Source organism: Myotis nattereri (genome assembly GCF_964212035.1).
Source record: "Myotis nattereri genome assembly, chromosome: 6".
NCBI classification, from domain to species: domain Eukaryota; kingdom Metazoa; phylum Chordata; class Mammalia; order Chiroptera; family Vespertilionidae; genus Myotis; species Myotis nattereri.
In genome coordinates, this window is record NC_138081.1 from 48,021,726 (window position 1) to 48,035,251 (window position 13,526).

At 43.8% G+C, this 13,526-nt stretch overlaps 1 protein-coding gene across 1 annotated transcript in view; it reads right to left on the bottom strand.

The window, feature by feature from the left end:
* Positions 1–13,526, bottom strand: part of MDN1 (midasin AAA ATPase 1) — a 153,309-nt gene that overhangs the window by 71,069 nt on the left and 68,714 nt on the right. The window contains exons 38-43 of the mRNA XM_081094168.1: positions 11,579–11,776; positions 7,364–7,471; positions 6,824–7,012; positions 1,183–1,272; positions 816–1,079; positions 447–708 (exon numbers count right to left, since the gene is read on the bottom strand). Coding sequence (XP_080950294.1) covers positions 447–708; positions 816–1,079; positions 1,183–1,272; positions 6,824–7,012; positions 7,364–7,471; positions 11,579–11,776 — 1,111 coding nt within the window. The remainder of the gene's footprint in view (positions 1–446; positions 709–815; positions 1,080–1,182; positions 1,273–6,823; positions 7,013–7,363; positions 7,472–11,578; positions 11,777–13,526) is intronic.

Genomic DNA, 13,526 nt, shown 5'->3' on the forward strand with positions numbered 1-13,526 from the left:
GGAATGCTGCACCACAAAACAAGTTAAATTTCCATGTTAATTGAGGAAATTTCTTCCACTTTCTATACACAACTACTAAACATATCCTATCAATTTAGAGTGTTATTCTTCAGTTGAAAATGCCATTCCTGAGAAGCTATTAAATCTTTTCAAAAGGCCAATAAAGCTATAAGACCAGCTTATAGCTTTGTCATTACAGCTGGTTATACACAAAATAAACCATCAGCTCAGAAGCCAGTTTCTTCCTTGGTTGCCGTGTTTAGGATCACCAATTGTGGATACTGCACATCAGCTTCAGTTTACTTTCTAAGACCAACAGTTTCAAAATTTGGGTGCTAATCATCACTAAAAAAATTATGGGCATTACATTTACAAATACATTTCCCGTAAATGGACACTAAATGGACAATGGTGAATGTCTGATACACACGTCCAAACACACACACCTGCCTTGGAGTATGAGTTGATTTTATTGTTGAGTCGCTGCATAAGCAATAATACTGCTTCCAGCTTGTTGACAATCTCCATCGTGACACCTTTACCATCTTCCCCAAGACATTTGGGCTTGTATGTCAGAAGGAAATGACTCCAGGCCCGCAGGACTACTTCTGCATCGTCAGCACTGACAAGGAGGCTGTCTCTTAACAGTGCCCTCACAGTGCTCTCCACCTTCTCTAGCAGCTGCCTCCAGGGCCGTATAAGGTCAACCTGAAATATCCAGAGCATGTGGATTTATGACAGCCGTATCCCAGAGCCAAAGACTGCTGCTTCTTATAGTCACCACCAACAAGGAAGACTACCAATTGGACAATTACCTGCTCAAATCCGCCCAGAAGCTCTGTCGTATCCATTGCACTGTTCATAGCCATGATCTTTAATGTGCGACCAGTAAGTTGTGCCAGGAGCTGGACCAGACTGGTCTTGCCCACAGAGGCTGGGCCCACAAGGATGACCATCCAGCTCATCTGCACACACTTCATAATCGACTCCAGAGACTGTAACGACTGATGCAGGAGCAACAGGGGATGGCGGGATGGGGGAGTAACATAGCCGCCACGGCAAAGGACTGAGTAGCCCAGCTGAAAAAGAAATGCTAGTGAGACTTAGCAAGTGTGCCTGGTAGTGGAACAAAGAGAAATTAGAAAATTATAAGAGAACAGAGAATTTTGCTGGTCGTCTCACCTGAACATCATAGGGAGTGATGTGAAATAGTCTGGTTCCCATGTATGGATTTGAATCTGAACTAAACACATCCTTAAATATAGCAATGACCTAAAGGAAGAAGATGGTACAATCAAAACACAAATCACTCCATCAAATTCTGAGTCACACCTTCTAGAATAAATACTTCTAGAAAACATGCACAGGAATTTGAGTCACAATATTGTGAGAAAACTACTCACAATATCTTTATCCTTTGGGATTTTCTCTTACTACATCTATTTAATTCTTCAGAATGAAAGCAAATTGGAGCTCAAGAAAAGACCAGTCATATAATCTCAAACTATTTGAGATTTCAGTGTGAATGTACCATAATTAAAATAAAGCATGAATACAATGGCAAATCTAGAGATAAAAAAAAAATTGCTTTCATCATTCAAGATACAGGCTAAAAAGGTAGACGAAGTCAACAATATGAATAGTATAAAGAGCAATGCCTATTTCTTGAGTACCTACTATGTGCCAAACGTTATAGTGGGTGTTGTTGTGTGTGTTTTTCATATAGTTTATTGATTTCTTACAGAGAGAAAGGGAGAGGGATAGAAAGTAGAAACATCAATCAGCTGCCTCCTGCACACTCCCCACTGGGTATGTGCCCGCAACCAAGGTACATGCTCTTGACTGGAATCGAACCTGAGACCCTTGAGTCCACAGGCCGACGCTCTATCCATTGAGCCAAACCGGTTAGGGCTATAGTGGGTGTTTTAATAGAGATTACTTCTAATCCTTTTGGCCTTGCAAAATAGATATTCTTCCTATTATATAGATACTAGAGGCCTGGTGCACGGATTCGTGCACTGATGGGGTCCCTCAGCCGGGCCTGTGCCCTCTCGCAATCCGGGATCCATTGGGGGATATCGGACAGCCAGCAGTTCAACATCCCCCAAAGGATGTAGTAGTATGCAAAGCGGCAGGCAGCCGGGGAAGAGCCCAAGCCTGGGCCAGCCGCTCTGCTCCTGCTCATCCAGGCCCCACTGTGCTTGCCCCTCCCACCCAGTAGCCACCATTCGATAGTGCTGCCACAGAGGTAGGAGAGACTAGGGCTACCGCAGATACGCCAGCCGTGAGCCCAGAGTCTGGTGCCTTTAGGTGAGCTGAGCGGCGCTCCCACTGTGGGAACGCACTGACGACCAGGGGGCAGCTCCTGCGTTGAACGTCTGCCCCCTGGTCACTTAGGCTTTTATATATGTAGACGGATAACAGGATTCACAGTTATATGATTTGCTCATGGTTAGTAACTGATTTTAAATCTAAGGCAGTCTGACTCCAAAAGCACTGTATTATCCTTCTAAATCAGTGGTTCTCAACCTTCCTAATGCCGCAATCCTTTAATACAGTTCCTCATGTTGTGGTGACCTCCAACCATAAAATTATTTTCGTTGCTACTTCATAACTGTAATTTTGCTACTGATATGAATCGTAATGTAACTATCTAATATGCAGGATGTATTTTCATTGTTACAAATTGAACATAATTAAAGCACAGTGATTAATCACAAAAACAATATGTAATTATGTATGTTTGCCGATGGTCTTAGGCACCCCTGTGAAAGGGTCGTTCGACCCCCAAAGGGGTCGCGACCCACAGGTTGAGAACCGCTGTTCTAAATATTTATGTAACCTGACAACCAAAGTTACTTCTCTCATTATTTACATTTAGTTATCTCTTCCTTAGCAGGAACACTGTTAGAAAACTTTCCATTAACCTTACTTCTTAAAACTGACCAGTTGGGGCAGGGGTGGGAAAAGGAGGAGGGGTGATGCGGGAGTAATAAAAAACACCAATTTAGACCTTAGCAGCAGGAAAATTCAAGGCACACAAAATATTTACACCAAGTTGCTTGTTTCTAACAAAGTGTCACTTATACACATCATTGCACACTGGACTGAAGTCAGAAAATAAAAATAATGTTATTATATGCAAGTCATGGGAATATAATGCACATAATCACTACAGTATGTTGACTATCCTATCTAATAAAAGAGAAACATGGTAATTAGCCGTACCTCTGCTACACTTCCCATTGGCTAATCAGGGTGATATGCAAATTAATTGCCAGCGAAGATGGTGGCCGGCAGCCAGGCAGCTTGAAGTGAACATGAGGCATGATTGCTTTAGTGATGGAAGACTCCAACATTCAACGTTCCCCCCTTGCCGCTGCCGGCCTCTGAGCTTGCAGTTTGAAACATTGTTACAAATATAGAAGCTAAACAAAACCCCAGAAACCAGCTTTCAGTTAGCCGGGATCTCAGAGCTGGAGTTGAAACAGTGTTTCGATTATAGAACCCAAACAAACCAGATACCTGCTTTCAGCAGCCGAGGCCTCAGAGCTGGAGCCAAGCCTCAGAGCTAAAGCTGGCCCAGAATTAAAAAAAAGAAAGAAAAAAAGGAGCGGTTGGGAGCTTCCATCAACCGCCAGCCTGAAAACAGCCCTCAGCCCCTCACCCAGACTGGCCAGGCACCCCAGTGGGGACCTCCAGCCTGAAGGGGATGTGACCAGCTGCAAACAGCCATCAGAACCTCACGCAGGCTGGCCAGGCACCCCAGTGGGGCCCCCACCCTGATCCAGGACACCCTTCAGGGCAAACCAGCTGGCCCCCACCCATACACCAGGCCTCTATCCTATATAGTGAAAGGGTAATATGCTTCCCAGCACCGGGATCAGCGGAGCCGAGAGGCCTCTGGCATCGAGATCAGCGTGACAGGGGGCAGCGCCCAAACCCCCTGATCGCCCTGCGGCTCTGTGTGTGACAGGGGGCGGGGCCACAACCTCCCTATCTGCCCTGCGGCTCTGTGTGTGACAGGGGGCGGGGCCACAACCTCCCTATCTGCCCTGCTCTGTTCGTGACAGGGGAAGGCGCCCCAACCTTCTGATCAGCCCTGCTCTGTGCCTGATAGGGGGGAGCTCCCCAACCCCGATCGCCCTGCGGCTCTGTGTGTGACAGGGTACGGCGCCTCAACCCCCTGATCGGCCCTGCTCTATGTGTGACAGGGGGCAGTGCCCCAACCCCCTGATCGGCCCTGCTCTGTGTGTGACGGGGTACAGCCATAACCTCCCAATCGGCCCTGCCCTGAGTGACAGTGGCAGCGCCCCAACCCCCTGATCAGCCCTGCTCTGTGGGTGATAGAGGGCGAAGCCCTAACCCCCTGATCTGCCCTGCCCTGAGTGTGACAGGGGGCGGTGCCCCAACTCCCCTATCGGCCCTACTCTGTGGCAGGGGAGAGCTCCCCAAACCCCTGATTGACCCTGCTCTGTGCGTGACAGGGTACGGAGCCCCAACCCCCCTGATGGGCCCTGCTCTGTGCATGACAGGAGGTGGCGCCGCAACCTTCCCATTGACCCTGCCTTGATTGTGACAGGGGGCGGTGCCCCAACCCCCCAATCGGCCCTACCCTGAGCGTGACTGAGGGTGGCATCGCAACCTCCCAATCTGCCCTGCTCTGTGCATGAAAGGGAAAGGCACCCCAACTCCGCAATCGGCCCTGCTCTGAGCCCAACCAGGGGCTGCACCTAGGGATTGGGCTTGCCCTCTGCCACCGGGAGCGGGACTAAGCCAGCAGTTCGTTATCTCCCAAGGGGTCCCAGACTGCGAGAGGGCACAGGCTGGGCTGAGGGACCCCCCTCTACCGCCCGAGTGCACAAATTTTTGTGCACCGGGCCTCTAGTAGTTAATAATAATACTGTATTGCATATTTGAAAGTTGCTAAGAGAGGAGATCTTAAAAGTTCTCATCAAAAGAAAAAAAATGTGCCGAAACCGGTTTGGCTCAGTGGCTGGAGCGTCGGCCTGCGGACTGAAGGGTCCCAGGTTCGATTCCGGTCAAGGGCATGTGCCTGGGTTGCAGGCACATCCCCGGTGGGAGTTGTGCAGGAGGCGGCTGATCGATGTTTCTCTCTCATCGATGTTTCTAGCTCTCTGTCTCTCTCCCTTTCTCTCTGTAAAAAACCAATAAAACATATTAAAAAAAAAAAAGAAAAAAAATGTTTTGTACTATGTAAGGTGATAGATATTAACTAGACTTATTATGGTGATCACTTTGCAATGTATACAAATATCAAATCGTGTTGCACACCTGAAACTAATGTTATATGTCAATTATATCTCAACATACATACATATATACATGCATAGATTTCAGAAAATATTAAGAGGAAAAAAAGGTGAAATCACAATCAATGCTAAACATTGAATGCGGGTCAACATGCAGCACAGGCTAAAGTGCTCTTGTCACCTACTCCTGGATTATAAAGCCAGGCAATTTCTGGTTTTATAATCCACTCTAAAACATATCATCTCCTCACCCTGATAATCCACCAGAGTAAAAATTATAAATACTTTCACAATCTAGCTGGTTCATTTTGCTTTATAAAGTCAGATTTAATTTATCAGAACCCTTCCAGCTATTATAGCCTTTCTCCTATTCTTATGTCTCCTACCATTTTATTTTATTTTTCAGAAAAGTCTATTTGGTCAATTATAATAACTCAATTAGAAGAGTGGTGGAAACCTTCCACAGCCTACAGTGATGCACCATCTGACCAGCCTCAATTACCCAACAACTGGCCAGTGTCTAGCCACAATGAACACACTGTACCTAGTAAGAGAATAAAGAAATTAAAATACTAGCTGATAGTACATGAACTGTGTATCAATAAAGCTGTAAAAAGAATACTAGCTGAACGTCCTGTCCTGATTATAATGACAGAAAGCCACTTGCACATAATAAATGAGTTGTTACCATCTAACTAGACGCTGAATACCACATACACAGGGACCTGGGCACTCAGCAGAATCGAAGGTGTGAAAACTACATGCACTATGGGACAGCCACAGTGCCAGGTTTCAAGAAGGAAGTTACTGCTTCTAATGCATAGATCTGTGTTAATTAGTTTTAAGCGGTTGTGATGTGGCAGAACAGCAAAGTGGAAAGGTCTGGGCTGAGAGCTGGCTCTACCACTTGTTACTTGTGAGACGCCATGACTCTGAGCCTTGGTCCCTCATCTGTAAGAGGTCATGACAGCACCTGCCACCTGTAGCTGTTTTGAGCATTCAGTGAAAGGACTTTACCACAAAGTAAAATGCGCGCATTACTACAGTTTATTAAGTTGGGAACTCAAGTTTTATTTTCCATTTATGAAGGGGTATTTTTATTTCCATTTAGATTATCTTCTTTTTATATCCACTTACACTTTTCAGATAAAATATTGTGTAATCTAACACTTATTTAAAAACAAAAACCCTTAAAAAAAAAAAAAAAAAAAAGCCCTCCTCTCCTACTGGGTGTCTCTTCCTGGTGCTGCTTCTTCCCTTTGTGCCTGGAAAGAGGATGGAAACCTAGTTCTTTATTACTGGAGGCAATACTGTTGTAGGAAAGTTTACAATCATGAGGATTCAGCTAAGTGAGCACAGTGTGTACTTCAACGCAAACTACTCTATACTGTGAGACCCTGAGGTAGGTAAATGTATAGGCTCTTCCCTTAATTTCTAAATTTCCAAGCAGCTTTACTAAATTTAATATTTGTGAGGATGCCCCTTCTCCCCCTTGTGAAGAAATCAACTTCCAGATGGTAAGAAACACAAAGCAAAAATGTGATACTCACCTTTTCTTTGTCTTCCCTGGTTCTCATTCGTTCACCATAGACCAAAAACACATGCTGACCAGGATCATAGCAGCCAGGGGACTGGTCAACCAGCATCAACTGACACCAGCGGAAAAGGTCCCGGAGGTTGAATTCCCATGGTCCTCCTTTTTGCCCCCATTTCTTCTCAACAGTCACTTCATGATCAATCTAAAAATAAAATACCTTTATTGAAAAACATGTCCCATTACTAAGCACTGCATTAAGTACTATTCTCATAGTACAAATGCATACATAATCTGAAACAGAAATTAATAGGCTTGATTTTTTAGATGTCTCCCTTTTTAATCCAAACTTCTAAATACAAGGAATACCCTGTAAGCATTAACACTGATACATACAACAAAACTGAACTACTGTAACCCTCAAATTAGTAGCTTCCCTTCCACTATAAACTTGTGATTTATATTAGAAAGACTGGTAATTTGATAGTGTCCCAGAAAATAATAGTTCAATTATAGCCAGGAAAATAAAGAATAATTAATACAAGTAGGTATTTACCTGATTGTTGAAAGCAACCATTTTCTTAACAATATTTTTGTCAATAGCTGGAAACAGAGTACTGGCAATGAACTCCATGTCAATTACTGTAAGGGGGTCCACAAAGACCTATAAAATCCAAAAATAACATGGAGAGATGCTATAGTATCTCTTTACTAAACACCAAAAATGACTAACACTTGTGATGTAAAATTTTTATTTGACATCAGCTGTACACACACACACACAGACACACACACACACAGTTTTTTCTGTTCTAGAAACTTCTTGCATTTTTAGGATACAGAAGCATATAAAATCTTCCTAATAAAAGAGTAATATGCAGATTAACCATCACTCTCTCACTCGGTCACTAAGATGGCAGCGGCCACGGAGCTGGAGCGAGCAGGAGCCTTGGGTTGCCCCCGGCGATGGAGGAAGCCAAGCTTCCCACCTGCTCTGCCAGCCCTGAGCTCTGCTCAAGGTTACAAAGTTTCAATTATAGAAGATAAATAAATCCCAGATACCTGCTTCCAGCATGGCCTCCACTCAAGGAAGGGCTGGGAGCCTTGGGTGCCAGGGGCAACCCAGGCTTCAAGTGGGACCAAGACTACAAAGTTTCAATTATAGAAGCTAAATAAATCCCAGATACCTGCTTCCAGCCCGCGGGCGTGGTCAGCCTCAAAACAGCCCTCAGCCCCTCACCCAGGCTGACCACACCCCCATGGGGTGAGGATCCCCACTGGGGGGGCTTAACCAACCTGAAAACAGCCATTAGCCGCTCACCCATACTGGCCAGGCACCCCAGTGGGGACCCCCTCCCTGAAGGGGGTGTGGCCAGCCTGAAAACGGCCCTCAGCCCCTCACCCAGGCTGGGCAGGCACCCCAGCAGGACCCCCACCCTGATCCGGGACACCCTTCAGGGCAAATCAGCCGGCCCCCACCCATGCATCAGGCCTCTATCCTATATAATAAAAGGGTAATACGCAAATTGACCCTAACAACAGAACTGGGAATGACTGGTCACTATGACACGCACTGACCACTAGGGGGCAGACGCTCAATGCAGGAGATACCCCCTGGTGGTCAGTGTGCTCCCACAGGGGGAGCTCTGCTCAGCCACAAGACAGGCTGGTGATATCAATTACTTGCTGCTGAGAGAGAAAACCAAGATGGCGGCATAGGTAAACACCGGAGTTAGTTGCCTCGAACAACCACTTCACAAATACAACTAAAAGACAGAACGGACATCACCCAGAACAACAGGAAGACTGGCTGAGGGGAAATTCTTCAACTAGAAGGAAAGAGAACAGCATACGAGACTCAGAGGAGGCGCAGTGCGGAAAATACAAAGGTGTGGAGATACGCCCGGAGCGGGCTAGTAGCTGAGGGCGCGGTTGTCATTTTCAATCGGGAGGGAGTCTCAGATTCTGAGCTCCAGTGCTGGACAAGTCTCTAGGGACCCAGACTCAAACGGGAGAAGCAGGACTGTCTGGCATCGGTCGGAACACAAGGGCAGCTTTCTCTCCGAGGTTTGCAGTGGTTGCTGGGACTCTGAGAGGCAGAGCCTCTGGGGACAGGACTGAGAGTAGCCATAACTGCTCCCTCCACCCGCTCCGTTGATCCCATGTGACCCGCCCCGCCCAAGCCCTGCGCAGAGCCATTTGCCAGATAGTCTCAGGCAAAGGCTAGATTAGCACCTCCCTAGAGGACAGAAGTCTTCCCACTGCAAACACAGCTGATTCTCACAGCCAGTTGGCCTGGAGGTCAAATCCCCCTAGTATTAACTACAATAATCAAGGCTTAACTACAACAAGACTGCACACAAAGACCACTAGGGGGTGCACCAAGAAAGCATAAAAAATGCGGAGACAAAGAAACAGGACAAAACTGTCAATGGAGGATATTGAGTTCAGAACCACACTTTTAAGGTGTCTCAAGAACTGTCTAGAAGCCGCCGATGAAGTTATTGACATCCTCAAGAAATCTAATGAGACCCTCAATGTTGTGATAAAGAACCAACTAGAAATTAAGCATACACGGACTGAAATAATGAGTACTATACAGACTCCCAACAGCAGACCAGAGGAGCGCAAGAATCAAGGCATAGATTTGAAATGCGAAGAAGCAAAAAACACCCAACCAGAAAAGCAAAATGAAAAAAGAATCCGAAAATACGAAGATAGTGTAAGGAGCCTCTGGGACAGCTTCAAGCGTACCAACATCCAAATTATAGGGGTGCCAGAAGAAGAGAGGGAGCAAGACATTGAAAACCTATTTGAAGAAATAATGACAGAAAACTTCCCCTACCTGGTGAAAGAAATAGACTTACAAGTCCAGGAAGCGCAGAGAACCCCAAACAAAAGGAATCCAAAGAGGACCACACCAAGACACATCATAATTAAAATGCCAAGAGCAAAAGACAAAGAGAGAATCTTAAAAGCAGCAAGAGAAAGACAGTCAGTTACCTACAAGGGAGTACCCATATGACTGTCAGCTGATTTCTCAATAGAAACTTTGCAGGCCATAAGGGAGTGGCAAGAAATATTCAAAGTGATGAATGCCAAGAACCTACAACCAAGATTACTTTATCCAGCAAAGCTATCATTCAGAATTGAAGGTCAGATAAAGAGCTTCACTGATAAAGAAAAGCTAAAGGAGTTCATCACCACCAAACCAGTATTATATGAAATGCTGAAAGATATCCTTTAAGAAGAGGAAGAAGAAGAAAAAGGTAAAGATACTAATTATGAACAAATATGCATCTATCAACAAGTGAATCTAAGAATCAAGTGAATAAATAATCCGATGAACAGAATGAACTGGTGATTATAATAGAATCAGGGACATAGAAAGGGAATGGACTCACTATTCTTGGTGGGGAAAGGGGTGTGGGAGATGCGGGAAGAGACTGGACAAAAATTGTGCACCTAGGGATGAGGACAGTGGGGGGGTAAGGGCAGAGGGTGGGGTGGGAACTGGGTGGAGGGGAGCTATGGGGGGGAAAAAAGAGGAACAAATGTAATAATCTGAACAATAAAGATTTACTAAAAAAAAAGAGAATTATTAAAAAAAAAAAAAAAAAAAACAAGAAAAGAGAGAGGCTGGTGGCTGCCAGCACAGTGGTGGTGGCGGGAGTCTCTCCCACCTCCTCAGCAGCACTGAGGATGTCCGACTGCAGCTTAGGCCTGCTCCCCGCTGGCAAGTGGACATCCCCCTAGGGCTCCCGGGCTGCCAGAGGGATGTCCGACTGCCAACTTAGGCCTGATTCCCCGGGGAGTGGGCCTAAGCCAGCAGGTGGACATCCCCCGAGGGGGTCCCAGACTGCGAGAGGGCACAGGCCAGGCTGAGGGGGCCCCCCCCCGACACAAATTTTTCTGTACCAGGCCTCTAGTTGAAATATAAAGCAACTTGGGGTTTTTTTTTTGTTAGCTCCATTCAACTAAAGAAAAAAATATATATGCAATTCATTTTTAAGTATATTTTTTAAAATTTCCTACCAAAATTCTGAATTTATATGAACATATAAATCTGTTCAGCTTTTAAATATCTGAAATTTTTCATAATAAACTATTCTCAGAAGATACTTAGGAAATTCTTAATTTTCAAGGGACAGGGACAGGGACATTAAATAAAGCTAACATCTACAGCCATTTCCAAACCTCTAGATTAGCCAAACTTTAAAAAAACAGATGTTAAAATAATTGAGCATATGCTTGCCCTCTCTTGCTCTCTACTATCTCTGCAAATGTGAATAAAGGCAGTAAGAAAATATACCAAATATGAATTATAGTTGACTTTGGTATGGAGAATACTGGATTTTTAATTCTTCATGGTAGTTTTCTGTTTTGACTTTTCTTTAATTAAAATGCATTGTTTTCATTATAAAATTCTCGTAATGTCTTCATAGATCACGTAGACACTTGAAAAGGTTTACGCTGGCCTTAATCCTGAGAACAGTAATAGAATCCTACAGAAAGTGGTGACCTTACGCTCCTCCAACTGAAAATAAACCAGGTCCTCTCGGACATAAAACAAAGGATTCACACCAGAAGAAAAATGATAATGGAAAGCAGTTGCATTGATATTCATCATATAGACATGGACTTGAAAAACAAATCTTTAAACTAATTCTCCCTCATTCTCATAGAGGACATCCTAGTAACTATATTTCAGCAAGCAGTCTTATCACTCCCAACACTCCACATGTGGTCTCTGTATAACAGGATATCTCACCTGAGTGAATCTGTTAAGGAAAGACCTGGGCAAGCCTTTCCTCCCGCCTCCTTGTCTAAAGGGATTTTGACAACCAAAAATCTTTGTCTTTTCATGCTGTACTTGAAAGCTCATTCCTAACTCAGGAATATAGATTTCTCCTCGGTGGTCAAAACAAGCATTGAGTCCTTCCAATACAGACTGAGAAGCCAGGTTGAGCTATTTGGAGAAGAAAATACACACATGTATTATATATGCAGTGTAAATATAACGAAAAGCAGAGGGATAATATGCACAAAAGATAGTGTTATTTTCAGTAAGAGGAAGCTCAAACAGTATTGGAAACATCCTATTTCTTAAACTGAGTTATGATTAATGTGTATTCATCCTACTAGTCTTTCATACACATGTTGGATTTTATGTATATAAATTATCAATATTTAAGTAAACTAAATAAGTATTAAGGCTGAATTTTTCAAAAAGCAGTTAAAGTCTTCTCTAAATTTAAACTGTATCTATTATGTGCACCCATACTGACCTACTTCATAAATCATAGCTTACAAGAAAAACTTGCCAATACATAGATATATCTTTTTTGTACTCTGGGATGTTAAAAGATGAGGCAAGATAGCTCTCTACATACTTAGGTAAGTAAATATCTTTCCCAGCTCAAATACTGAATAATCTCCAAATGGGCCTAAAAATCATGATACAAACTACATAAAATGGATCTACATAGCTAACTTTCACTAACAGTTTTGTGAACAAGAATGAATACAAGGATTTTGTGCCACAAATGAACAGAGCTGAATGGAGGTCTTCAGATACTGAGTTCAGAGCTCAGGGATGGGAAGTATGAGTGGTTTCAGGTAACATGGAAAATTTCAATTGGAAAATGTGAATCAATAAAATTCAAATGGGCAAACACAAACTACATTACAATTTCAAATGTCATATTTACACAAGCACAAACTCCTCTGTATATTTCCAACTGGTAAGGTTCTAAAAGATGTGAAGTATGATTGCAAGTCCAGTGCCTTGTGGTCCCTAGATGCATTTCCATTCTATTGGAATATGGTCAGAAGTCTTAAGCTTTAAAACTCGGCATTCTTTTTTCCTGGATAATGAATATTCTATCACACATCCTTTTCCAAAAAATCTTTGGGAAAGGTGGGGGGGAGGCGGAAACAACTCTCTCCTTAGTATCTCTAGTAAGTAGGAAGCAGCTCTGCAGAAAAGGAATGCCCAGCACACCCTCTGACCAAAGGGGTCTGAACTCAGGGAACCAGCTGGGCCTATGACAGGTTTCATCTGTAGCACTTTCATCACTCTAATAATTTAAGCTCCACAACTACTTCTTAGCCTTTTCCTAAATTAGCATGAACACGACACATCCCAAACTGATTTGACTCCTTTAGTCACAACCTTAGATTTTTTATTTTTTTATTTTTTTATTTTTATTTTTATTTTTTAATATTTTATTGATTTTTTACAGAGAGGAAGGGAGCGAGAGAGAGAGAGTTAGAAACATCGATGAGAGAGAAACATCGATCAGCTGCCTCCTGCACATCCCCCACTGGGGATATGCCCGCAACCCAGGCACATGCCCCCGACCGGAACCGAACCTGGGACCCTTCAGTCCGCAGGCCGACGCTCTATCCACTGAGCCAAACCGGTTTCGGCAGATTTTTTATTTTTGTGTATCACTTTTCCTTTCTCAAGTTGCCTGCCAGTCACTGAGATTCAGCAGTTAGTACAGGTCTCATAACATGCTGTTCTTCTGGTCATTAATTTATCCAATATACACATATAACACTGATTATCTTCTCACTATTTTTGTACGTGTGTTGTTAAGATAACTGTCCACAGGCTCTGTTGCACTGATGAAACATGAGGTGCTTGACACTGTAAAATACCCATAAAATACAAACAGCAAGCCTGCCAGAGACTACAAGAAAACACTAGTGAA